Source organism: Alternaria burnsii, assembly GCF_013036055.1.
Source record: "Alternaria burnsii strain CBS107.38 chromosome Unknown 121, whole genome shotgun sequence".
Lineage (NCBI taxonomy): Eukaryota > Fungi > Ascomycota > Dothideomycetes > Pleosporales > Pleosporaceae > Alternaria > Alternaria burnsii.
This window is the reverse complement of record NW_024066125.1, coordinates 370,183-396,344: the sequence shown is the minus strand read 5'-3', so window position 1 is coordinate 396,344 and position 26,162 is coordinate 370,183. Positions and strand designations below refer to the sequence as shown.

At 52.0% G+C, this 26,162-nt stretch overlaps 9 protein-coding genes across 9 annotated transcripts; 5 read left to right on the top strand and 4 right to left on the bottom strand.

Annotated features, from left to right (window-relative positions):
* Positions 1 to 693: 693 nt before the first annotated feature.
* Positions 694 to 2,960, bottom strand: GT037_010136 (arginase; the record flags this gene model as incomplete). The annotated part of the gene is made up of 4 exons (XM_038935183.1): positions 694 to 1,045; positions 1,867 to 2,248; positions 2,307 to 2,808; positions 2,874 to 2,960. The coding sequence occupies 4 exons, from the start codon at positions 2,958 to 2,960 to the stop codon at positions 694 to 696; spliced, it is 1,323 nt and encodes a 440-aa protein (XP_038782274.1).
* An 840-nt stretch (positions 2,961 to 3,800) lies between these two features.
* On the top strand, positions 3,801 to 4,151 carry GT037_010135 (uncharacterized protein; the record flags this gene model as incomplete). The annotated part of the gene is made up of 1 exon (XM_038935182.1): positions 3,801 to 4,151. The coding sequence occupies one exon, from the start codon at positions 3,801 to 3,803 to the stop codon at positions 4,149 to 4,151; it is 351 nt and encodes a 116-aa protein (XP_038782273.1).
* Positions 4,152 to 4,290: 139 nt separating this feature from the next.
* Positions 4,291 to 4,944, bottom strand: GT037_010134 (uncharacterized protein; the record flags this gene model as incomplete). The annotated part of the gene is made up of 1 exon (XM_038935181.1): positions 4,291 to 4,944. The coding sequence occupies one exon, from the start codon at positions 4,942 to 4,944 to the stop codon at positions 4,291 to 4,293; it is 654 nt and encodes a 217-aa protein (XP_038782272.1).
* A 2,410-nt stretch (positions 4,945 to 7,354) lies between these two features.
* GT037_010133 (wd repeat-containing protein) lies at positions 7,355 to 8,982 on the bottom strand (the record flags this gene model as incomplete). Its single annotated transcript, XM_038935180.1, has 2 exons — positions 7,355 to 7,574; positions 7,634 to 8,982. 2 exons carry the CDS (start codon positions 8,980 to 8,982, stop codon positions 7,355 to 7,357), a joined length of 1,569 nt encoding a protein of 522 aa, XP_038782271.1.
* Positions 8,983 to 9,593: 611 nt separating this feature from the next.
* GT037_010132 (ubiquinone biosynthesis protein mitochondrial precursor) lies at positions 9,594 to 10,427 on the top strand (the record flags this gene model as incomplete). Its single annotated transcript, XM_038935179.1, has 2 exons — positions 9,594 to 10,043; positions 10,095 to 10,427. The coding sequence occupies 2 exons, from the start codon at positions 9,594 to 9,596 to the stop codon at positions 10,425 to 10,427; spliced, it is 783 nt and encodes a 260-aa protein (XP_038782270.1).
* A 1,443-nt stretch (positions 10,428 to 11,870) lies between these two features.
* GT037_010131 (frequency clock protein) lies at positions 11,871 to 14,951 on the top strand (the record flags this gene model as incomplete). Its single annotated transcript, XM_038935178.1, has 2 exons — positions 11,871 to 12,171; positions 12,229 to 14,951. 2 exons carry the CDS (start codon positions 11,871 to 11,873, stop codon positions 14,949 to 14,951), a joined length of 3,024 nt encoding a protein of 1,007 aa, XP_038782269.1.
* Positions 14,952 to 16,649: 1,698 nt separating this feature from the next.
* GT037_010130 (uncharacterized protein) lies at positions 16,650 to 18,123 on the top strand (the record flags this gene model as incomplete). The annotated part of the gene is made up of 2 exons (XM_038935177.1): positions 16,650 to 16,689; positions 16,805 to 18,123. The coding sequence occupies 2 exons, from the start codon at positions 16,650 to 16,652 to the stop codon at positions 18,121 to 18,123; spliced, it is 1,359 nt and encodes a 452-aa protein (XP_038782268.1).
* Positions 18,124 to 20,781: 2,658 nt separating this feature from the next.
* GT037_010129 (uncharacterized protein) lies at positions 20,782 to 23,514 on the bottom strand (the record flags this gene model as incomplete). Its single annotated transcript, XM_038935176.1, has 3 exons — positions 20,782 to 21,061; positions 21,364 to 22,159; positions 22,740 to 23,514. 3 exons carry the CDS (start codon positions 23,512 to 23,514, stop codon positions 20,782 to 20,784), a joined length of 1,851 nt encoding a protein of 616 aa, XP_038782267.1.
* A 274-nt stretch (positions 23,515 to 23,788) lies between these two features.
* Positions 23,789 to 25,539, top strand: GT037_010128 (uncharacterized protein; the record flags this gene model as incomplete). The annotated part of the gene is made up of 3 exons (XM_038935175.1): positions 23,789 to 23,956; positions 24,064 to 25,216; positions 25,241 to 25,539. The coding sequence occupies 3 exons, from the start codon at positions 23,789 to 23,791 to the stop codon at positions 25,537 to 25,539; spliced, it is 1,620 nt and encodes a 539-aa protein (XP_038782266.1).
* Between the last annotated feature and the right edge of the window lie 623 nt (positions 25,540 to 26,162).

Here is a 26,162-nt window from a genome sequence, read left to right as displayed (position 1 = left end):
TACAAAGGCGCTGGGAGTGTTGGCTGTACGAACAGTTTGGGTTGCGTGTGAGCCATCAGAAGAGCGCTGTGGCTGTGGTTGCGGTGGTCGCGGGAGTGAGGTAGTGAAGGCTTTGACCAGGTATGAAGCTACATTGCATTCTACCACAGCTCATTTGATGTGCTTTCGCTGCTGGTACAGGTTTGGAAGTCTGCTATTTCGAGACGACATGGTCGCTGAGAAGCGTTGAGTGTTCAAAGACAGGCCATGGCTGGAACCGACAACGCCTGTGAGGAGGAGATTTCCCGGAAGGCTTGTAGCCTTGGGAGTTGACATGGTGGATGGCGAAGGCCGAGAAAGGTGGTTCAGTTGCTGCTGAAGGGTACAACAGCTTCGCGGATAGGCTTGCTGATCGCGTATTCTGAATGTCTCCGCCAGACCGGAAGAAGTGAGGTACGAGTTGAGACGATCTGCGCTCTTAGATGTATCGTAGATGGTGAGTAAGAATAGCCCCCGTTTGCACCACTCCCTTTCATCCTTGGGAGTGGCCCCAGGCCTAACCGCGGGGAGGTGGGGGACAAGGCCCATAAGAATGACAATAGTAAGAGATGTAAGGGATACAGAAAGAAGATGTTACATGTTATGAAAGGGAAATGGTAAAAGATATAAGGGATACAAAAGATAGGTGATACATGCGATGAAGGGAAAATATACTTAGGACGGATTGCGCTTTCGGACGGTCGATGGGCCAGCGGCCCCAAGCCCGGATGCCGGGACGAAGCCCATGGCTTTCGCCTCTTCCAACTCTTTTCGAAGATCAGAGATCTTCTTCATTAGCCGGGCGGCATCCCCTTGATGCCGCTCTTCGGCAATGGCCGCCATCACCACCTCCTGCCCCAACGCCCCCTCCACCGAGTCCCGCCTCCTCCGCACCAACTTGAGGTTGGCAGCCTCGAGGTCATCCACCAAGGCCTTTCTCTTAGCCTTCTCCCAAGGCCAACTTAGGCCAAACCACCAGCCGAAGACATATGTGCCTAAAAGGCACAGGCACAAGAAAATGCCACTACTGAGAACATTGGTTCCTATAGTGGCCAATAGCCCCGAACCGCAGTTGCAAATGCAAGCAGACATCTTAAGTTGGAACTAGCTACAACAAAATTGTACAAATTAGCATTTTGAAGCAGAATTAACGTTTTGATGTAGTGTATCTTGCTTGATAGGGCATGGGTAGTGAAGGGAGAGAAACGTTAACATACCTTTGTTCCGTCGCCTTTAGCTGAAGAAAAGAAGAGAGAACACCACGGGCAGAAATCATTATATCACATCTCTAGAGCTGGCAGCCACTGCTGCGCAGCTGCTTCGTTACTTACCTGCAATTGCATTTTACAGGAAGTGTGATCTAGAGCTCTTACCTGCTGGGTTCGGAATTAATCCGAACACCTAGATATTAGCAGGAGTGACTACGGCAACAGGTAGTAAGGTCTTCTACTGGCTTGTTCAACATAGAAGTGGTTGCCCTGCATACCTATCAGACCTTCGATTGTTTCCGTAGCTGTCATAGTAGATGCCTCACTATTGTTTATCACTGACACATGCACTCCCACACTGACAAGTACATTCCGCAAGCAAGCAGGACAGACTGCGACAATAAGCCACAAAGAGAACTATCAACATCACCAATGTAGATGTAGTTACCCTGCACGTCTATCAAATCCGCGAATGCTCTCGTGGATATATTAGTAGTTGCCATGCCAGCGTCTACATCTACCTGCCAACGTTTGATGCAAATGCGATGTGAACTTGCGTAATTAATCATCTACGAGTACCATCTATGTCTATCTCCCTAATCAAAAGCCTACAAAACTCCACAAGTCGAAACAAGCTTACAAAAGCGTATCACCAAGCGCGCAACGAACAATCGAAACACCCGCGCGGACCGTGTCTCCAGCACCCTCAGCGTCAAGACTGGGGTTGACCTCGACGAGATCCAACGCGATGAGCTGACCAGTCTCGGCAACACACTCGGCGATGAAGTCACCCTCGCGGAGAGTCAGACCGCCGCGGACAGGAGTACCGGTGCTAGGCGCCCACATGGGGTCGAGAGCGTCGACATCAAACGAGAGATGGATGGGCGTGTCGCTGCCAATCCAACCCAATGCCATATCCATGACTTTGCCGATACCATGCCTATCGATATCGTGCATGGAAAAGGCCTTGATGCCATGGTCCCTCAGAATCTTCTTCTCCCCCCGATCAATATCCCGAAGACCTGCAAGGTGTCAGTCTCTCATCTCACATGCACTCCATGCCAGGGACAAGAAACTCACCAATGTAAACCAGTTTCTTCGTGCTCAACCTATGCTCCTCCTTAATCCAGCCAAACACATCTTCCCGCTCCTCCGTCGCCAGTCCCGTCAAGAACGACACGGGCATACCATGAATGTTGCCTGAATCGCTCGTCTCAGGCGTGTTAATATCGGCATGTGCGTCGACCCAAATGACTGCGATATCCTTGCCCAGTCTTTCCCTCACAGCCTTGGCGGTACCAGAAACGGTGCCGATGGCAATCGAGTGATCACCACCGAGCGTCAGCACCAATTTTCCCGACGAGGCATGAGCGTAGACTTGATCGCTGACTTGCTTTGTGACTGCCGAGGCGAACTTTGGTCGCTTCATGCCGCGGTAGTCTGGGTCGTCTGAGGGTTGCAGCTCCGTGTAGTTGTGCACTTGGCCGTCGTAGGTGACTTTGAATTCCAGGTCTTCTTCCAGTTGCTTGATGAGGCCGTTTTCAATGAGGGCCATGGGGGCGGCGTCGACGCCGGCTTTGGGCTGGTGGGATGCATTGTTGGTTGTTTGGTCTAGGTAAGATGGGTGCGGTGGGAGGGCTGGCTTACCTGGCCGCCGCTGAAGCCGACTGCGACGATGCCTAGGTCATGCCTGTTTGGCAGGAACTTGGGCTGTATTGTGGGTGCGGAAGTCATTGTGCTGTGAATGGCGTTAGTGTTGTTATTCGCAAGCGGGTTTGTGGCACGAGGTGGTGCAGAGAAAGGGCTTTGTTTGTGCGTCGTTGGTCGCAGAAGTGCGACTTCCAGATAACCAACCACCACATGGCGAACCACGTCATAAAAAGCAACTGCTGTCATGTCTTACCTTTTGTGATTAACCTCTATAGCGATTATCAAAGTAACAAGCTTAGCTAGCAGTGCAGAAAAGGTGCTTATATCGCAATGCGTACAATATACACGCTCAACTCAATTCGGTCTGGTATCGAATCGAGGAAAAATTATGGAAATACAAAACTACAGAATGGGTGCAGGCGGTCTGGCTTTTATCTCTGGAGCGCGCAAGCTCTTAGGTAATTGTGTGTCGCTGAATTTTCGTTCCATCGTGTACACCTGTACTTAAGGGAAACATCGATGAGGCTCTCGTCAAATTTATCACTTAGGGGAAGTAGTCTTTATCTTAGGGGACTGGTACCGTAAGAAAGCCCCCACTACCGCAACTTGCCGCCATGTCGCTTTAGGTAGGTCGGACGGGGTCATCGGTAGCAACGTGGCATTTTCGGATTCCCTAGAACTGGAGAAATGTTTCTGTGTCTGGAGACTGTGAATAGGTATGCAGTGTGCGTTCTGTTCTCGCAGGCATTACAGTTGGCAGGTGTTTGGACAAGCCACTCGGGGGCGCGATTGGTCGGCTGCAATCGGCTTTGGGCAGCACGTTCAGCCGCGTCACCTACCTAGACGCGAAGCCAGCTGACCATTCTTACACACCCGTCATCGCAGTCACATGCGCTCCATCTCGTCTTAATCCCGACGCCGTCCATGTCCGTTCCCGCGATCCGTCTCGCGGCTAAAAAGTCCGCGAGGGACTGCACAGGCACTGTCCAATTGCTGTGTCATGTCAAGCCTGGGGTCAGTGCAGAGCGCGAGGGCATCGCAGCGGTATCGAATGAGCGCATCGACATATGCGTTGCGGCTCAACCAAAAGACGGCGAGGCAAACAAGGCAGTGAGGGAAGTTATTGCTGATGCGCTTCGAGTCGCAAAGTCTGACGTTGAAGTCGTAAAGGGGATGAAGAGCAGGGACAAGACCGTGGCTGTTCAGGTGGGCGTCAAAGGCACGGCTGAGCAAGAAGTCAATCGCATCAGAGCGGTGTTGGAGAGCACGATATGAGCAAACGAAGAGTTTACCAAAGCATTACTATTATATTAAAGTCATTAAGGAGCGTCGTATATACACCATAAACATATCCGTCCATCGCATGATTGTTCATTATCCCATCCCATTACATCAAATAGACATTACGACGAGTCTAGTACTGCCACGCACCAGGCTGATCAACCGCAACGGTGAGTGCGCTGAAGCCTAAGCAGTCGTCACCAAATGTGGCACCCGAGGCAACCTGGCCAAAGACCTGGTATCCGTCCGCTGTGACATTGGCAGCCGGGCAAGCAACAAAGCCAGTGTCAAAGTTGAGGTACCCAAACGCATTGCCGTTTGCGGGAGCAGTGCGGCTGAAGCCTGTTTGTTCGCTGCCCTCGGGGATGTACGCGCTGTGTGCAGTGGTGTAGCTCAGCGCACCGTCAGGCGCAACATAGACCTGCTGGCCACCGGGGACCACGACACCGAGAGAGAGGGTCTGGTCACCGCCAGCGAGGACGGTGGTGTTGCCCGGTGGGCAGTTGGCCGCGCCGACCGACTCAACCGGGCAGTAGGAGCTGGGGGGTCCGCCGCCGAGGTAGAACTTGTTGCCGCGTGCAGTGAGGGAGAGAAGGTGGATGGGCGAGGCAGAGCGTGACGAGATGACGCCAAAGTAGCCGTTGTCGTTGGCGGGTGGGGTGGGTGTCGCAGAGGGTTGGCCGACGGTGACGGTCGTCGTGTGCTCGGGCTTGGGGCAGGCAGAGGACTTGTGCTCCCATGCCATGGCGCTGGCAGCGAGGGCAGAGAGGACGACTGTGTACTTCATCTTGGTGGTTGTTTGGGGGAGCGGAGTTGAGGAACCGAGTGTTTTGGTTGAAAAGGGAGTTTTCTAGTAGTAGTAGTAATTGCTTTTGGGAGTTTGCTGAGAGTGATGTCCCTTTGTGAGCGCCGTTTGCAGACTCCTTTATACAACACGGATGGTGAGGGGTTTGTTCTGCCCGTCTTCCAAATTCCTACTAATCTGCTAAGTAAAGTAACACGACTATGTTTCCCCACCGTCATTCCTCGTATGCAAGCTGCAGATGCAGCGCTGCACAGTCCCTGCAGTTCCGTTAACCATACCTTTCGCAGTAATGTCCCGCCCGTTTAAAGCCCGCCCTAAGCATGTTTCAGGCGATGATCAACCCAATCAATATCGCTGGAAACAGTGACGCGAGAGGGACCGGACTAGCCGGCAGCGTTGCATCAACACGCATTCGAGCGATTCAAAGCTTGTCCGACAAGGGAACGTCATATTCTGACCCTGACGTACCGTTACCGTATTCCGTAGTATATGCATCTTCTCGTTGTCGGTCATCACCTCGTGTCTCAATGTCACAGGATGCAAGGTTAGGGGAGTTATGGCTGGTTGTGTGACTGAATACGGTCGTTCCATGTCGGGTGCAGGTTTCCCCTCCATCAGCCACTTGCATCTTGCTTGCTTAAGCGATAACGGGCGGCGGTATGCACAACTTGAGGCGGTGGCATTAGAATAACTCCGCACTCCGGTACCGATAGTCATAGCACTCGTTTGCTTGCGCGTTTGGTGAAGACGAACTGAATAGCTGCTTCTACCATCGTATTCGCACCACACACGTGATGCACGACGGAGGCTCTCCGCGTGGCGGCGGCTACAGTCTATACGACACCGATGAACAAGTACCATGGTAACAACATTGTGGCACAGTACCAAGCAAGTACCTAGTTCACAAGGCGAACGCTCGTCACAGCAGGAGGACCTCCGCCAGCCTCGTTTTGCCGTAGGATTGCACGATCCCCGCTGTTGGTGCCACTCCCGCTACCTTAGTGCTCCTACACTACCGTCCCCATCGCCGCATCCGGAGATACGAGATCCACCAAATCTCGTATTGCCTCCAGCAGCTTCCTTTGGGGTAAACGTTAGTCGATACGACCGGTTATTTAGGAGTCGCATGAACAGAAGGCGCGAAAAGGGAAAGCGGTAGGTAGGGTTACGTTCCAGTAGCAGCTTGATGATGGCTTTGTGTTACAATGACGGAGCGTCATTAAGCTTATAGCTTCTCCGGAGAATTCAGGTCGAGTTGCAGTACCTGACATGTGGAGATGGTACCTGACATCTCTCACAGCAGCAGACAGAAGACTGCTCATGGCAGGCACGCGGCTACCGTACTTTGAGTTTTGCATGGGCCGACCCTCCGACCCCGGTCGATACTATGGAGATACTGCTCAATTCGGCCGAAAAAATAGCACTGCAGTACAGATACCACGGTATTTCAAAAACAATAGATCACATACATGCAGGTATCGCACAAAATCGATATTCCGATGATGCAATAACTCACTAAGCTATTACGACTCATGCATGAGAGGCATTTACTCGGAGTACGTTCGCAGACCGTAGCGTCGGACGAGAACAGAGAGTGGAGTAACACAACTAATGTGGAGACGACCCAAGAAAATAGGCAGCGTGCAACTAGGAAACATCTTGTGGACGTCAAGTTATGGAATGCGCACATCGGACGTTCCAGCAAAAGACGCCCAAGCCGTTACAACCATTCCGCAGATCAAAGTACAACTCTAACGACCAGAGAACAGAAGCATCTAGGCAGTCTGGGTTAAGGGTCTTTACTTTTCTCCGCAACGAGACACAGTTCACAAGGATATTTCCAAGCATCGAAGAAGTCTAGTAAGCGCGCAATAGCAAAGACTGCGGGAGACTTGTAAGCTCACTACCACGAGGAAGATCAAGCAACGAATAAGAACGTGATCATGAGCCATTGCACGACTTATCACCACGAACCTGAAGTCGATATACTCTCTTATCTATATGGAGGGGTTTGGTAAAGCGTGGTGAGGATAGTGGAGCTGCAGGTGCATTATTTGCATTCACCATCCCTGAGGCAATCAAGTATGAAGATGACTACTTGAGACAACGACCCTAGACGCGCGGCCCGGCAAGTTACCTTTAACCCAACATCCAGAAGAGCATCCCAAGTACCCCAATCGAAACTACCGTGATAGAGCTATCATGGCTCAAGCGTAAAGAACAAAAGGAGATGCAACGAGACTAGCAGGTGCAACTACAAAGACCTCCAGGGTATCAAAAACGACGAAACATGAACCCAAAAATAACCAGCACTCACTCTTGCAAACCAAAACGCAAGTCTCGTCTTCCCTTCTGTTCCCTTTTTCGCATTTCTACTCCTCTCCGTCTTCTTTCACATCCACAGACACAGCTTTCCGCTCGCAGTACCAGCAGCCACCCAATCAATAGTAGGGTGAAACTTTGCAACAGCCGGCACCGCCGTGATACCCTCGCCCCCCAGTTGAGCCAACTGCTGTCCTTTCGCCGTGTAAATATCAACGAAACGGTTCATATTGCCAATGCAGAAGCGCTGGACGTTGTCTTGAGGCGACTGCTGCCACTGGGCTCGTAATCTAGCAGTTCTTATTAGCAAAAAAAAAAGTACTCTTCAAAGGGTGGCTGGGCAACTTACATGGTAACCCATCGTCCAGTCTGGTTGTTATGCGGTACAACAACACTCGGTTCCATCTCCTTTTCCCCCATCTCCACCCCAACCTTCCAGTCTGCACAGTTACCAAAGTCATGGATCTTGATCGTATCGTCATAAGAAGCGGTAGCTACCTGCCCCGCAGAATTCCACGCAGCATGCGACACGGACAACTTGCTCGTGTGCTCTCCGACAAGCGCCGGCGACCGATTCTCCCCTTTGCCACTAATCTTCCTCAGGTCCCAGATCTTGAGCGTGCGGTCTAGAGACGCCGTGGCAATGAGGTGAGGGTGCAGGGGGTGCAGCGTGAAACCTCCAATCTTCTTGTCGCTCAACTGGAAGATTTGCAAGCCCGCTGCCTTTTCCTTGGGCGTGCGCATATCGTATATGCCAAATTGGCCGTCTAGTGTGGAAAAGTAGAGCGTGTTCGCATCGTCTTTTGATATTTCGAGTCCAGACAAGGGCGCCTCTTCGTCCTTATCAGACGGCGCGTATACTTCCACCGCCACACCCTTGGCGAGGTCTAGTTTCCGCACACTGGAATCGTAAGAGGCCGTATAAAGCGCATTCGCATCGTGGGGACTGAATTGGAAGGTGTGAATGGTTCTTGTGTGTGGTTTTAACGTGGTGATGGTGGGTCCCTCCCTCTCCGCATCTTCGTCGTCTTCCACTTTGACTTCTGCCACCTTTTGGCTCGCATCACAGATACCTAGGTTGCCTAGCTTGTCGCCAGCAAAGACTAGGGGCTTGTCTGTTGTAGGGTGGAGACCCATAGAGTATATACGCTCCGGTGTAATCTTTATCTCATTCGGCTCAAAGTCTTCCCATAATGTCAGACCACTCATGCGTTCTCTGAGGGCACGCAGCTCCTTGTCCGTAGTCTCCTTCACGTCATTGTAGTCGAATGTCCGCGCATATGGATCCGCAGGGCCGACTGAGAGGAAGTTTCCACTCTTATCCCAGTCCTTGCCTGCGACGACTATGTCGCTGAAATTGAACGCATCACTAACGCGTTGTCGCTTTGCACGATCTGCAGCTTGCAATGCGACGTATTCATCCTCTGCTTTCCGTTTTGCGACCTCACTGTCTGCCACTATGCCTTTTAATCGGGAAGATGTTCTACGGGGCGCAACTTCTTCTTGCTTGATCTTCTTCGGCGCGGGTTTCTTCACTTTTGGTCTCGAAGGTACAGAGGTTTTGGCTTTGCTGGCAGGACCTAGGCCGGCTTCTGCTGCCTCCATCTCCAGGTTGCGCAGCAGCGCCTGCGTCTTTGCGATATTCTCCTGCCGTTTCCGCTCATACTCACTGATTTCGACATTCTTTCCGCGCGCCATTGTAAATCGTATACAATTCTTGTTTGGATAAGGGCAAAGGGCTGCTTTCCAGCCTGTGGCGAAACGATCGACCGAGAAGTGCGGTGGAACGCGTAAGGCGCGATGCGCGTGCGATTCGTGGGGTTGCGGGAATCGCGTTTTCGGTCGCTGGATGTCGCCTCCAAGATTTGCGGGGTAACCGATGGGTTCCTGGAGATCGGATGGTGAAGTCTGTACGCAATGTCAGGGGATTTGTGGACCGTCAGGCAGATGCTAGATGGGATTTCTAGGTGTTGCCACTAGCGTACGCGGGCAGACGCGCTCGACGCGTATGTCACGTGATGACGTGTAAATCGAGAAGTTGCCTTGTAAGTAGTCACACAGCTCGCTAATCTTCTAGATTCAGGAACAGTAACTAGTTTCCACGTGGAGCAATATCTTTGCCGTCGAGGTCTATCCCTACACACGTCCAGATGCAGATCGATGTTGAAACTCGACGTTGTAATCAATCGACTACCGACGTCAGAGAGGTTAGCGTGGAGATCTGATCGATTTCAGTCTTGGCAGATTTGCGGAGAAGAGAGCACTCGTCCGCATCGGATGATCCGAACAACTTCAATTGCACCTCAAACATGCCACCCGCACGACTAGCCAACGGGCTGCTCGGGACTTTCCGAGCCGCCTCATTTCGAACAACATGTGTTCGTCCAGCAGCCGCCTCAGCACAGCGGTGCCCATACCATTCGTATGACTACGCTCAACCGCCGCCGTTTCCTCCCGCCGAATCTGCGATACTTTCTTCCGCATACGCGCACGTACCAAATCATGGGTTTACTATAGATGCGCTCAAGCTCGGTGCAAGAGATGCGGGATATCTCGATGTTTCTACCAATTTGCTTCCCAGAGGTGTTTTCGATCTGATCAATTACCATCTCGTCACTCAGCGGCTGGCTCTACAAAACAATGTTCAGTTCCCAGAACAAGGAGAGCAAGGAAAGAAGATGGGCGTCGGCGCCAAAGTCAGGACCTTGACGTTGGCGCGACTGCGAGCGAATGAACCCGTCATACATCGATGGCAGGAGGTAGGAGGATGAGTAGAAGAGAATCAAGGTCAGCCGGCTGATACTTGATAGGCACTTGCAATTATGGCCCAACCCACATACGTCCCGGCATCCTTGGCCGAACTTGCAAGACTCGCGGACGAGATCTGGTTCCTATCTGGCGACCAGAGCGTGGATAGCAGCTGGTACACCAAGCGCGCGACTCTCTCTGCCATCTACTCTTCGACTGAGATATACATGACGCAGGACAAGTCGGCCAACTTTGCCGAGACGGAACAGTTTCTAGACAATAGATTACAAGATCTCATCAAGGTTGGTGGGTTCATGGGTGGACTGGGCGAATGGCTCAATTACACGGGTCATTCTGCCGTCAACGTACTGAGGAGTAAGGGCACGCGCATCTGATTTTGCAGATGCAATCGACGGGTGTTTGACCCGTTTGCTCGGCGCGCTTGACCGAGCCTACTTTCTATATTATGTGTTTCTACTTTTTTTCCCCTCGCTACACTAGCGACGACGTCATGGCACAATCGATCTCGATGAGATGTCAGATGTTGCATTTGGTGTACGAACATGCCCTCCAACTTTGCTATATCCTCCAAAATCGTCTTGCTATGGGAACGCTAAGTCTGTAACTAGTGTCGGTGATGCTGTGGTACACCTGATGACTTACGAAACGATATTTGGGTTTCAATTCGGTGATTTGATCGGAAGGTGTTTCCGGAGCGGCCCTGGGTTGGGGTCACTGTAACAAGTAATCTGCGATCCGAGCTCAATCGGTGATCTTGGATAGAAAGTGGCATCACCCCACCTGTGAGAGCAAAAAATTCGCGGCGCACTCTGGGATACGGGCAGCAGTCATGGTCAGTACCTCGGCCAACACCGCAAACGGCTGGGGATCTAGATGTACCTAGGCGTGACGAGACGCTTTTGCAACGTATGCGTAGAGGGATTGGCGAGTGGTGCAGCTGGACCCTTGATGTCTGATAAGCCCGTCGATGGGCGATGCCGACAGCGATTGAGCACGGCGCATTCGATTCAAGTGCACCGGCAGAGACACCAATCAAACAAGCGAGGCTCAGAAGCCGAACAACAAAGGTCAGATCAGGGTCCAGGGAACCGATGTGCGCTTTCCAGGCGTTGCAAAAGTGACCTCATTTTTAGAGGGGACACGAGGCAGGGCGCGTCAGAACAGGCCGAGCTAGTTTGTGCGATCTCGATGGAGGTGTGTGTGGCTGTTGAGGTTCAGTGCGGAGGGTCAAGGTGTCAAGATGTCAAGGTGTCAAGGGCTCGCGTGGTGGTTTTGTTGATTTGCCACGAACGGGACTTGGGGTCTCTTGTATTGTTGTGTGAGGAGTGCCAGATGCGGGTCTGGTACCCGTCGTATGGACGTGCAGCGATTGCATGAGGCCATGAGGCAGAGGCGTCGAGATGCTTGACCAGGCCATGTATACAGGTGTCAGCATCAGGCCATGGCCATCAGCGATTGGGAGATGAATCAGCGATGTAAGGGTCTCAGTTGACAGCTTCTGGGTTAGGAGAGTGGATGCATCGGCGATTGCGCGGGCGGTAGTCGCTTGCTTCTAGCCCCGGGAGCGCCACATGCTGCCTCTCTCCCAGGTACCCTCGATCCCCAGGCCGTTTCTTGGCATCGTGGAAATCGAGAGCATCGAAACGGGCGTCCACATCAAGATGCATATGCTCATCATGGCCTGGACCTCACCCGACAAGAGAGTCGACATCTGTCTCTTCACCCAACACCGCTACTCAACCCTGCCCAGTACACCCGCAGCGCTTGCTCTCACCATCTAGCACACATGGAGAGCATCCTACCCGTCTGACCCAGCCATGATGAACGAGCGTCCTGGAACCATTCCTGCCGCTATGCAGTCCCATCCACGCCGCCCACCAGCCCACCAGTCCGTCTCACTCCGCCACAGCCCGCCGGCCTCGTCGAAGCGGAAAGTCAAAGCCTCGACTACAACACAGAGCTCGCCCAACCTGGCCAGCGACAAGGCCAATCCGCCATCGAGCGTCTCGCCACAGCTGCTCTCCAACAAGGCCAGTTCTGGCGAGAGCAGCGACGCCGGCCAGTGGTTTGAGAAGACGAACAACACGGCCAGCCACGGCAAGTCTTCGTTTGTCGACAGTGAGTCTTGATCCACGCACCTCGCTGTCGAGCTGTGCCTAACCCATGCCTCCGCAGATGAGCCGCCTTTCTTCCTCCAAAACTCGTCCTCGTCAGAGACACCGCCCGAGAACTTGCAGTATGCCCACGCACACCCTGCTATCCCATACCGCCCCGGCCTGGGCCAGATGGGCACCGACGGCAGCAGCACTGAAGACTTTCGAAGCGTAATCGACGACCTGACGGTTGCGAACAAGAAACTCAAGCAGAAGCTGCGCAAGTACGAGAAGCTCTACGACGCCCACCTGCAAGAAGAGAAGCTGTTCGAGGTTAGGTTCCACGGGCTGCCAGACCACAAGAAGAAGGAGCTCGAGGAGACTCTGCGCAAGTTCGCTTCCGAGCTCGACGAAGGCACTGGCAATGAGTACGCCGACATCTCCGGATACACCCCAGTCCTCCAGACACACAACACGGCGTCTTCGACCTCGCGCTTCGCCGAGTCGGGCTATGCCTCCCTCTCCACCTCTGGCCAGAACTCGTCGGCAACCAACCAAGACAACGACCGTCGCAAGATGACCAAGTCCGCATACAGCCGCCAACAACAAACGATCCAGTCGTACCTTCATGACATTCCCATGGGCCTGTTGCCAAACACCAGGAGCGTCCCAATGACGGACAAGTCCAAGAAGAAGATGGTCGTACGTCGTTTGGAGCAAATCTTCGCTGGCAAGCGATCGGCAGCCGGCTCTCACCCCCAGCAGATGCAGCAGCAGGAGGTAGCTCAGTCGGCAGCTACCGCGGACCGTGAGCAGCTCGAAGCAACCGGACAAAACTCCAAGCCCGAGGGTCAGCGCGAGGCACGCATCAGGAATGATCGCAGTGCCGTTGCTGCTACCGAAGAGAACGATACGCCCCAGGAACAAGTTATCCAGGGATTCCGCCCCAGTCTACACATTGAGGAACACGACTTTGCCGGCTCAGGCTCATCCCCCAATCAACGACCTACGCGGCCGCTCGACTTGGATCCTTACCGTGCTCAGGTGCCTGCCGAGAACATGAACTACATCCGCCATCTTGGATTCTCCCCACCAGACATGGAGTCTGGAGAAGCACCTCTTGGCCATGGGTGGATATACCTTAACCTGCTCATCAACATGGCACAACTGCACACTCTCAACGTCACCCCCGAATTTGTCAAGGATGCCCTGCACGAATACAGTAGTCATCTCGAAATGTCTCGTGATGGACGCAAGATTCGATGGACGGGCGGTCTTGACGTCACCAAGCACAGCGGCGGCAGCTCGTCGGAGCATTGGAGCGGTGCCTCACCAAACGAGACAGGCTCCCTTTCGCCGTTCAAGCGCATGAAGACGGGCACCAGCGGCACCAGCAGCGATAAGCTTGACGAATTCGAGAAAGCAAAACGACAGGCTCGGATGCGGCGCGAGAAGGAGCAGAACAAGTTTGCCTACAAACCTCTCTTCTTCCACAAGGACGACTCGGAGAACGAGGACGACTACTACGCCTTCGACGCGGAATCTTCAGCCAATTATTCTTCTCAGCCACATCCTGCCGGAAACTCTTCGGGCTTTAGTAGTTCGATTATGCAGAGCTCTAGTTCGAGGCCGAGGAGACGTGACGACGGTCCTATGATCTTCTACACCAAGGCCAAGTTTTGCACGGATCTGAGCGGAGACCGTAACGGTGCTTTCCTCACTATGCCTGGTAATTACCAACCCATCACAACCCAGCCTCTTGGCGCCAAACAGACCACATCCCCACAGGCCACGACACCCATGGATCTATCCGAGCCCCGAGGCCCTCTGGACACTACGCCCATGGACGTTGACTCCATGGCTGGTTCACGCACCATTCAAAGTGTCGACGACCTAGGCTTTTCGCCTGAGGCTTTGAGGGACGACAGTGGGAACACTTCCCCTGAACTCATGGATTTCGAGGCCTCTGGTCTAGGCGGTGTGCAGCCAGAAGACAACTTCTCTATTCATGTGAGAAGATCACAGGTTCCTACCGCGCCATCGCATGGCGCTGCACGGAGGATGTCACACTTGTACCCCAAGGCTATCCAGGATGCACTCAACTCCCGCCTCCACTCTAAATCCCCCGAAGTCGAATCTCCGCGATCGAGTCCGCACAGGGTAATTGAAGAGAGGATTCTTTCCGCATCCCGAAAAAACCTACCGTCGTCCACGCTCCCACCCGCATCGTTCCTGCCCTTCGACTCCTGCTCCTCCGGCGACGTAGACAGCGATTTTGCATCCGATGCGTCTTCGGAGCCCGACAGCGACAGCGATTCTGGGGGGCCCGCGACGGCTATGCAGATTTTGAACATTGACCCTGATGAATCAGAGGACAGCGAATCAGAATACGAAGAGAGCGACGATGGGTCCGTGGACTTGTTGGCGACAGCAAGAAAGCAAGATCCTACGGCTGTAAGGGCGAGCGAGAGGGAGTACGACGCTGCGCTTGCGGATCGTCTTGCCGAGGAGATCCCCGCAGGGAGTAGCGCGGCAACGGCTGGGGGTGGAAGTGGATTCAACTCACCTATTGGTGGCGTTGGTGGCAGCGGAAACCGCGAGGCTAGCACCAATGCTAACCAACTTGCAAAGAAGCCGAGCATGGCTGGTAGTAGTGCTGCGAGTCAAAGCAGCATGGGTGGAACTGGAGGACAAGGGCAAGGACAACATCATCCCCCGGGAAACTTGAAGAGGGCGAGGACAAGTGAGGGCTTTAATAATCAGCCGCCCAAGAAGAGTCCCAAGACGAGGAGAATGGAAGAGTAAAAGGTGAAGTTGTCATTCATCTCGGAGTGTAAGGAGAAGAACAGTAAAAGATTTGAGCGTTCACGTTTTGGGCTGAAAAAGTTCCACATAAGAGATGAAAGGAGTTCGGATTGGGCGGGCGGTCAATCATAAGGATCCTTTTTCACATTGGGTCTTTATTCTCCATATCATGGATGATTTCGCCATTTTGATACCCCTTTTCTTTTATTCCAGCAGGTTATAGTTTTTTTTTCAACGACATACTTTGGTTGATATATGTATATATGTACAGAGTATTAGTAGCACTTATCAATGACAAGTGTCTACATAACATGAGTTTTTGTGTCGTAGTGAGTGGATGCTCTCCATACAACTAGAACTGTGATGACAGATGGGCGAGTTTTACTACGCAATCGGAGACCTATCTTGATCTTCGCTGTATTGAACGGAAGAACGTCTATCTGATACAGAAGCTATAAGATTGCGTCCAGTTTCGCACCAACTCGCGGTATGTGGAGCTCTTAGTCTACGATTCCATGAACATGACTGCCGGTAGTTAGGTAGCAACGTGGCCAAGACGAGGCACGTGATGGCGCTGCGGAAGAAAGAACGTCTGGGTACGAGACCAAGCTACAGTTGCTGCACATGTGGGGGTGTGGAGGCTTAGCAAGGGAGAGAATGATTTGCTCTCTACACAGCCCCGCTTTTAAGCCGAAAGGGGATTAGTGACCACCCCAAACAGCCTGCCTCAGGCTGAAACCTCAGCTTCTTCAGCCCATGCGCTCTAGAACTTGAAATATGCGTACGGCTGATTCTTCAAATGACCTGCAGGTGTCATGGCTCCCTGCTTGTCGTTGGCTGTCTTATAGGACGTATTTCCTCCGCATTTCTGGGTTACCATACGTTTCGATTCCGTACCACCTTACCTTACTCTTACTTCTTCTACTGTCACCACACGTGCAACTGCCGAGACCGAAACCAAGTCGCCGTTTAAGCTTATGCAGTCCATCGCTGGGTATATGTCTGATACAATTCGTTCCTTTTTCCCGTTCAAATTTTCGCTATCTCCCCCGTAAGCTATGGGTCATTCTCAGTCCAAACACTCGGTTCATCAACCACCTTCTTCATATCCATCTTCTACGCCGTATAGTTCTCAAGCCAATTTTATCTATACGCCTCTGAACCACCCACGTAATTTCAGAATCCTACATCTGAAGCGCATCAAGTTTCAGGGCTCAGGAGATTGGAAGGATACGGTGCTAAGTGGCACCCTCGTAGAAACCTCTCTTGATAATGTGCCGGAGTATTTCGCTCTTTCCTATACTTGGGGAGACTCTACGCTCTGTGACTATATCTTAATTGATGGACGAGTGTTAAAGATCACGCGATCGTGCGCAGCTGCACTACGACGAATGCTCAAAGGCAAGCTCGAAAGAGTGATATGGGTGGATTCTATCTGTATAAACCAAGCACGTATGTACATGCATGACCTATGAATGAGTTATATCAATGACGGTCCAAAGGCGATACACAGGCGACCCAAGAAAGAAACACTCAGGTCGCTTTCATGGACGAAATTTACAACAAAGCGATACAGGTCAATGTCCATCTAGGTGAAGGAGATGAGAGAACTGAAGTAGCGGCCAAAGCGGTGAATAAACTAGGTGCCGCTTCTTTAGCAGTATTTGGAGCGAGGGCAATCGGAGTGGGGAAGAGAAGATGAGGAGGCAGTACGAGAAGGTTGCCGATGAGGTCCTTCGTAAGTTGTCCACATCTGACCTGATTGGAAGAACGGCGGGTTGCATGAGCTATCCTCAGAAACACACTAGCAGTCCCTCGTGGCTCGCTACAGTGAAGTCGCTAACGTCGATTAGAAATCTCTCAAGAATTCCCATATGGCAAACTCCACCCTATATTGCGCTTACCCTGGTTTCGCAGAGTTTGGGTCTTCCAGGAGGTTGTTTTAGCACGGAAAGTGGTATTTTATTGTGGCGAACGTCTGATAGCTTTCGAAAACCTGGCCTTTGCAACGGATTTTACACGTGTCCCATATTCGAAATCTGACTCACTAGCACTTCACTGGAGATCGTATCTCGAAGGTCATAATGCGTGTATCCGTCTTCTTCGGCTAAAAGAAAAGGGAGAAGACTCGAAGCTTCCCCATCAGTACCTCTTAACTATTGTAGCGAACTTGGATGTCACGCAACCAGAGGATAAGATCCATGCGATGTACGGATATGCTAAAAGGATGGAGTTGGATTGGCCAATTCCAGACTACACAAAATCTGTCGCTCAAATATATACCGAGGTTACGATCGCTTGTTTCCGGCAGTCGAAAGACCTCGAAGTTATACTCATGGCCATAGGTCCAGCAAGCGAAGAATTTGGGTTGCCTTCTTGGGTTCCGGACTTCTCAAGGCGTTTTACAGACTATAGTCCGTCAAAGCCGCCGAAAATAGACCCAGTGCCTTTCAGGAACAAACAGTGTTCAGGAACGACTGAATGCGACTGGATTCTCATACCAAATGGAAGACGACTCAAAGTAAAGGGAAGAAAAATTGATTACATCACAGCTGTCAGCGAACCTTGGCAAGCCGATGCTACCACTACACTACTCGGAGGCGCAGATTTCAACTCGGGTCAAATATTTGACAGTTTCATTGAATGTATTGGCTCCTGGTACGAAGTCGCCTTGCAACGAAGCATGACCCACAACGACGGCGCGGATTCTGCGCACCAATTTGTAGCTGTCTCGGACCTTGTCTGTCTTCTCACACGTGCGCACTTGGGTCGCACTACACTTCCTGACCAATTTGCCGAACTTATCTCTGCCCTCATCAGTTGCACCAGAAGGGATATGGTAGCCTTGCGCACGGTTTTTATCCATCCTGATAACGACAACAACCAAATCAGGATTACACCACAGATGCAACAAGCCATTGAACGTTTGGCGCCATTGATATGGAAGTTGATCTTTCGGACAACAGTGAAATCATGCATGGGCATCAGTAATTACAATGCCAAGGCTGGGGATTTGTTGGTTGTACTTCACGGCATGGCGTCACCATGTGTTGTAAGGCCTTGTGCAGGAGGTTTCAATTTCATTGGTCAAGCTTTTGTGCCTGAAGTCATGAACGGCGAGTTTTGGGACGGAGGATCAGACGAGGACGATGAGTGGTTTACCCTGATATAGAATTTATTGGATCTATACGAGTTCTTTCGTCTCCGCCATCCATGGCATGAAACTGGTTTAACGTTGGTGTCACACTTGTGGTTGAACATTTTGGTGCTTGTCAGTCGTAGTCATAGATTTGTTGGAGCTATGATAGAAGGACAGTAAATGGAGTGAAGTTAGATTTATCGATCACCTAGTCAAATAAATAGGAGATAGTATGTTGCTTTATGCTACTAAGCTTATGAACGAGGCTAAGCGACACAATAGGGGAGATTAAAACCCTACTCTAAAACGTTAATTCATTTCAGAGAGCCCTAAAGGAGACAAAGCTTATCTAGTGGCGTGATGAATGCATCTTACCCCGCACGATGCTGCGTTAAGTGTCAGCTGCTAAATTTAGAATAGATCGTGTCACGTCTTGCAATTACTAACTAAGGCTTCTTGCCAAGGCTTTCATAAAGGCTGGCCTTTTCTCAGCTGAACTTCTATCTATTGTTGCGCAACTCTTTATTGTCTCGCTACTACACCTTCATTGCCTAAAGTCCTACTTGTGCTCATCAGGAGGACTTCAGCCAAACCTAGCTCAAAACATTTTACGTTCATCGTAGCCTCAGTTTCTGATGGAGCCCGTGAGCCTTACTCTTGGTGCAGTTTCCCTGGCTGGCCTTTTCTCTCTGTGTATACAATGTTTCGACCTCATCGAAATAGGCCGGAAGACTAGCATGGACTATGAGATTATGGTTGTGAAACTCAGTATAGAGAAGCGGCGATTGATGGTCTGGGGCGAAGCAGTGGGTATACTCAGGCCGGATCAGGACAGAGATCCTCTTCTGGACGACCTGGAAACGCGGAAACTGGTCGAGAGAATACTCTCAAACGTTCAGAGACTATTCGATGAAACGCAGAATCTTAAGTCGAAGTATGGTCTAGAGAAAACATCCTCAACGCAAAATAGTTCAAAAGCAATAGTTCAGGGCAGCGCGGTTTGCTCGCTGTCTTTTGAGAGCTCACCACTGGTCCAATTTCATACGGGATTCTCCGAGCATATTAGAAAAGTAGGACTTGTGGAGAAGACTCGTTGGGCCATTCGAGATTCAAAGAAGTTTGCTGCCTTGATTCAAGATTTGAAGGATTTGCTGGATGGGCTTGGTGAGATCACGATATCTTCCAGATCAACAATTCTCAAGGGACAGCTTATCCGGGAAGAGACTCAATCAATGTCGGATCTCAAGATGTTGACAGTTATTGAGCAGACGTGTTCCGATACAGACTGGAGGAGTTCTGCCAGCTCTGCGAGCACCTACTTCATCAATCAGAATCGGCTAACAACTGAGGGGCGAGAAGATATACAAAAGTGGATGCAGGTTTGTCCTCACCGAGAAGTCGCAGAAGGTATATCTCCAGGTCAGGATCATGGTCAAACGTTGTCAGATATTGACGGGATTGCGTATGAATCATCACAACTCGCGGTTTCCCAATACCCGCCACCTCATACGAGACAGAGCAGTCCTAATAGTTCTAGTCGTCTTAGACTGAAAACTTTCGGTACATGCATCTCTGCCACAGTCATGACGCGGATTTTATGCTTACTTGGGCAGACACCCCGTATGAGAAGACAGACACGCAGGTACTTGTGCTATGCAGCACAAGTGCATTGATAGCATGGATGCCAAAGACAGACAAGATTTTCTACCCCGTTTACAAAATTCCTCAGACCACGACCGCAAACGCAATCACCGCTTCCCGAATGATGTAAGCTATCGTGGTTCCACCTCATTTTCGTTACCCTAGCATCACCATCTACTGTCCTCCTCGCATGCGCTTCGTGCACATGGCGCTGAGTATCCTGAATCCGCGTTCGGATGTCCAGGAAATAACTCAGACACAATTTCACATTCGTTTCGACGACCGCCTTCTCGATCGGACAACTTCTTTTAGTGGCATTGCGGAGAGAATGAGGGGTTACCACCGCGATCTTGAGAACTGTTCTTCCACTAGAGATAGTTCTCAACAAAGGATCTTAGAATCTATCGACATGAATTGGCTAGAACAGCGAATAGAAGTTCTGAATAATCCTTCCTACCAGTCGGTTCTAGACACGCTAGAGTGGAGTACGGTCTTCCGTCAAAGCAGGGACGACAAACACTGTGCAGGAATTATCATCATGGCGGGCGAGGATACATGTTGGAAGATGTTCAATACTGCACCAGTAGTGCCGCCCGAAACCTTTCAGGATGGGAGAGTGTACCGTCTGAGGGAGTTGGAGGGCGGAGAGCCAAGGTATAAGTGGAAGGCTGAACACTACTGTAACGTTTCCGCCGACCTCAAATATAAAGCGCGCTTTGGTGGAGAATGAAGATACCGTTCGAGCTATACATAGCTTTTGCTTAATGTCGAAATGTTAGGTTCGAATGTAAAAGAAGCTTCGCATGTGAGCGGGTTCAACGACGGGTGTGACGCAATTTGCAAAGGCACAGTACGATTCGATGTTACCACGTCTGTGAACGAAGCCGAATCCTGGATCCGTTCTTTTAACTATCACCATCCAACTCCCCAGTTCCAAGAAATCCATCCCATCATATACCCTGCGCCATCGAACGCCCGCAGCCCACACCTCGTACAGTAGGTAAAAAAAGACGTTTTCTGATGTCTCGCAAGTTAAGCTCAAGATTGAGCTCACCAAGTAGTAGCAACCTGAGGATATTCCTTCTTGCTAATCTTGAGATCATCATAGACGGAGTCATCACCATGGAGATGCTCAACTCTTAGCTCATCCTCATGTTCCAACTTCTCAATCTCCTCTTGCGGGGTCTCCTTGTCATGCTTCTGGTCCTTCGTCGTCGGCTCAACACCCGCCTCCATCTTCTCGCCGATAAGCAGAATCTGGCAGTACTCGTAGTCCAGGTACTTGGGCTTGACCTCGACCCATGCCAATCCACGGAATTCGTCGATAAACCTGCTTATTGTCAGCCAAGAACGTTTAGTGATAAAAGAGTCACTTGCTCTTTAGGAAAGTCAGGTTTCTGGTCCAGCTGAGCAGAAGCCGGGCCACTGCGTTCAGGATTCTTGACGCTCATGATGAAGCTGCCCTGATCTTTGATACCAAGGTCTTCCTGCACCTCGCCAAGCTCAGAAGGTATGGTGGTAGAATAGACGAGATGACATGTGCAGTCTTCAGTGCGTGTAATCGCATATACGCCCTCCGCAACAGGCGCAACAGGCTCTGTGCGCCGACTTCCCTGCGTCTTCGTCTCGTACTCGTCTGCGCCGAAGAAAGTCTCCTTCAGTTCCTTGATGGACGTGTTCGCCTTCTCGACAAACGCCATAAAGCGGTCGTTGTGTGACTTGGGAAAGACCTTCTTGGGGAGCGCAAAGAGCCGTATGTTGTTAGAGTCGGCTAGTGCACCGTCACCTAGTTTGGCTCCAGAAGGCATGGGGCGTAGGACGAAGAAGGTGCGTTGGAGGTCACCAACGCTTTCTGATTCTTCGATGCCGACGCGGTTACGGGTGAAGAAGTAAATGACACCCTTTTCGAGGATGTTGGATGGCATTTGCTTGGCGCGCTGGGAGGACGACTCGATTGCGCCTTCGCCGTCTGCGGTGGGCTCCTTGGAAGCGCTGTCATCTTGCTCTGGGGTATCCTCTTGTGTGGTCCCTCCGTTTGTGATCTCGTCGGCCTTGGGTGCTGCTTCAGTGTCCTCTTCAGTGTTTTCTTCAGTCGTCGAAGGCTTCTCGTCACCAGTGGCCAATGCTTTCGCGTCACTTGCGTCGACAAGGTCTTCAGCAGCTGCCGCTTGGGCCTGTTCTTCCGATTGCTCTTCTTGCTGTGTGTCCTCGGCGTCGTCGGAAGCGTCTTTCGTGTCGCTATCTGACAACTTGCTTGCGTCCATTGTCTCCTCGATAGTCGCCTGCTTCTTCGACGCTTTGCGACCGCGCTTGGGTGACGGCTCAACTTCTGGCTTGCGCTTGGTGCCAGCTGCTACATCATTGCCTTTTGCAGGACTGGAGTTGTTGTCGGTCTTGCGTGCGGAAGAGCGTGTTCCTGCCATCATCGCTGAAACAGGGTTTGGTGTGAATTGGGATGAATTGGGATGAACTGAGACGGATTGGTGAAATTTTGTAAAAAGGGAAGGATATAGATGAGTGAAGTAATGATGCAGAGGGCGGGTGTTTGCGTGCACTCAAAGTGTGTGGCAGGCGCGTCGCGTGAATGGTGACGTCAATGGCAGTAATTAGTTCATCGACGCGTCAGGAAGGCACGTGCAACCTTGAGCCATCACACTGAAGCCACGATCGATAGTGTGAAACAAATTGAGAGCGCGTGGAATTGCGATGCGCACCCGCGTGCGTGATCTAGCAAACTTCCCACCATAAGGACCTTATATACAACGCCCTCTTACCTATATCGAGAGCCGTGCGTAATCCTGTCGACCTATACAAAGCCACTAGGAGAACCACGGCTGCTGCTTCTTATTCGTGTCTCTTGAGAAAGGCTCCAATGCCTTCTGCGATGCCCTCGGGACTTGGCTTGTCTGCGCACACATCGGGTGTGAATCCAAACTCCTGTCTTAGGTAATCGCGCGTAGTCGGGCCGATGGTAGCTATCAGGATGTCTCTCTGATCAGCAGCCGTACACCTAGCTTTGGCTTTTCCAGTCTCCGTATCCAGAAGCCCCAGGCTCTCAAGCATTGCTTGACAACCGCTGGGAGAGAACACCACGACCCACTGCCGTGTCGAGCCTTGATCGGCATTTCTCCGCCAGATGGTGGAGAAGTCGTCCATGAAAGACTGCATCTCCCCAGTCTCGTATATAACAACCTCATCTACTTTCGCCCTCTGCTTTGGATCCAGCTCTTCTGACTGGAGAGTCTTTGGTATTATATCCCTCCTTTTATCGCCCACCATGAAGAGTATAGGTGGATTCATGACATCTGGATGGAGGGCGTTGTAGTGCTTCAAGATGAAGCCAGCCAAGGCCTCGCCATTGCCAGTCTCCTCACCCAAGATCGGACACTTGAGATGCAGCGATCGCAGACCGCGGGCTGTAGCTGGACCTACTACATACAACGGCAGGCTCTGTGGAAGCAGATCGTCAATGTCGAGGGACCCCTCCTTGCGGATTTCCTCGACAACCTCACTGAAGGCTTCGACTGCGCGTTGCGAGGTGAATATCAGCGCACCATATGTCCCGAGGTCCTGCTGCGACTTTGGCACGAAGCCGCGGTTGGTGACATGTTGGCGCACATCATGCAGGGCGTCTCGCTTGAACCTGTGCTCCAAAACGGGCACGAAGACGGGTGCATAACGGCCGTCGTCGAGGGTAAGGAAAAGCTCCTCATACGTATCCTTGGGTATTGATTTTGTCTTGAGCAGCAGAATGGGGATCTTGCCCCGCGATTGCTCAGCCATCATGTGGTTTGGTGGGTGCGTGTTCGAGGCCCGAGTGAATGTTCCAGTCGATTGATGGAGACTGCGGGCGGCACTAGCCCGCCCGCTAAAGTTCGGGAAAAGTTGCCAGGATGTCGCCCGTGGTTCACTCGAGACCCTCGAATTTAATAGTTGTCCTCCCACCGCCCTTAGCCCTCCACCCTCACTTTTCGGCGGTCTACTTAGGTCTCGCAGATCTTCCCCCACCGCTGTATTTCTCAGTCAACTCGTCAGCCCAATTGACTGCACAGCAACCATGGCCGACGTCGCAACACCACCCGCCGCCCAGGCCACTTCCACCAACGGCACTGCTGCCCCCAAGGAAAAGCAGCAGATTGTCAAGCCTGACAAGCCCGACGAGGACAAGTACAAGGAGGAGCTCGCCAAGTTGGAGAAGGAGCACACCGCCGCCCAGGAGAAGCTGGTGAGTGCATGTCTTGGTGTAATGCGCGCAGTCGCACGGCCATGAGCCGGCGGGTGACTGCATCGCACACTACCACATCACACAGGAAAATTGCTGACGATGGACAGAACGCCTGCAAAGCCAAGCTCGACCTAGCCAAGCCTAACAACAAGGACTCGCCCAACGCAAAGCGCCAGCAGGAGCTCAAGACGGAACTTAACGCCATCCGCCAGTCTCAGCAGGGTAACAAGTCCGGACGCAACGCCATCTTCGAGAAGATCAAGAAGCTCGACGAGCAGCTTAAGCAGCAGCTCAACGAGCTCAAGACTGCCAAGGGCAAGTCCAACTACAAGTCGGCCGAGGATGTTGACCAGGAGATTGCCCGTCTGCAGAAGCAGGTCGACACTGGCATGATGAAGCTAGTAGACGAGAAGAAGGCCCTGGCCGAGATCAGCGCACTTAACAAGGCCAAGAAGAACTTCTCCGGCTTCGACAGTCAACAAAAGAAGATTGACGACATCAAGGCCCAGATCGCTGAGCAGAAGAAGCTCCTGGACGACCCCGAGAACAAGGCTCTCAGCGACAAGTACACCAAGCTCCAGACCGAGCTGGATGGCCTGAAGGCTGAGCAGGACGAGGCCTTCAAGAACCTGAGGTCACTTCGTGAGGAGACAGACAAGGCGCGCGCAGTGCAGCAGGAGAAGTACCAGGCCCGCAAGGAGCTCAAGGACAACTACTTCCAGCAGCTGCGCGCGTTCAAGGACTACGAGTTCCAGGCCCGTAAGATTCGCAACGAGAAGAGACGTCTGGAGCAGATTCAGTACGTCGCCAGCAAGCGTAAGGAGACGGCCGCCAAGCGTCTCGAGGAAGCCAGCGCACCTGCGTACGGCGACGAGATCATTGCCTGCGAGGGCCTGATCCGCCACTTCGACCCCTCCGCGCTTCCACCCAAGGAGACCACCGCCGCTAGCAAGTTCGCCGCTTCCGCCCAGCGCACCGTTGATGACTCGGGCCTCAAGGGAACCCGTATATCGAAGAAGGACACTGAGGAGGAAAGCTACTTCGCCGGTACCGGCGGAAAGAAGGGCAAGAAGGGAAAGAAGGGCGGCGCTGCTGCTGCTCCCGGCAAGTTCAACCTCAACATCGGTATCATCGAGGAGTTGGCCAAGGTCGGTGTCGACCCTCCTTCAAACCAGGAGGAAGTCCCTGCCACCGTCGAGAAGCTCCAGGCTAAGCTCAAGCACTGGAAAGAGGACCAGGACCGCAAGACCAAGGAGGCAAGTCATCATATATCTGGCTGCTAAGACTCTGCTAACTATCTACAGAACATTGCCAAGGCACAAAAGGAGATTGACCGCCTCGAGGCAGAGGAGGCCGAAGAAGACGCCGCGAACGGCAGCACAGATGCTGCCCGCAAGCCTGCGCAGAAGAACCAAGCTGTCAACGGCAGCGCTTCCGCCGAGGCTGAGCACGACCAGGAGAAGGACGCCGCGGCAGACGCTGCTGACGACCTCAAGAAGGCGTCAATTGAGGACAAGGAGACAGCTGCTGACGACCTCAAGAAGGCGTCAATTGAGGACAAGGAGACAGCTGCCGACGCATAGAGCGCGCAATGTCACAATTTGTCACTAGAGGTGTTAGCCTCTCGGAACTTGGATGTTATATCCGAGACATTTGCTTTTGCATACTCTAGGATCTAGCCCACATCTTCATTTCTAGCTTGGAATCGGTATATTCTCCGCTACTGTTCACGGGATACCAGCATGGCATGGCATTGGACGGGGTCACGGAGTGGGGTATGAAGGACGTTTCTCTTTTAGACGCGCAGCAGATCTAGAGGGATAATGTCACCATCTTATTTTTAACGTTGCGCCCGGGCTGTTGTCCAACACAGTGAATGTACTACTCAGCCATCTAGAACTTGATTCCTAGCTTGAACAAGCATGACATGACGCAAGACCCTGAGCTACATGCTAGACCACCCGTAAAACTAGAGCCGGGTGACACCAAATGAAGCTACCCCACATAGTGGGGTGGATGAATGTGGTTCCAACGCGCGCACCACTGCGAATGACATCATCAGGGCAAACTCAATATCAATACAAAGTCGCGCCATATCCTCTCCTTCTCTGATACACGAATTACCTGCCTACCACCAAATCACCTACAAGAAGGTATGCTTCAGTCACGATTTCTTTCTCAGTGCATCTTAAGAACAGCGCGAAAG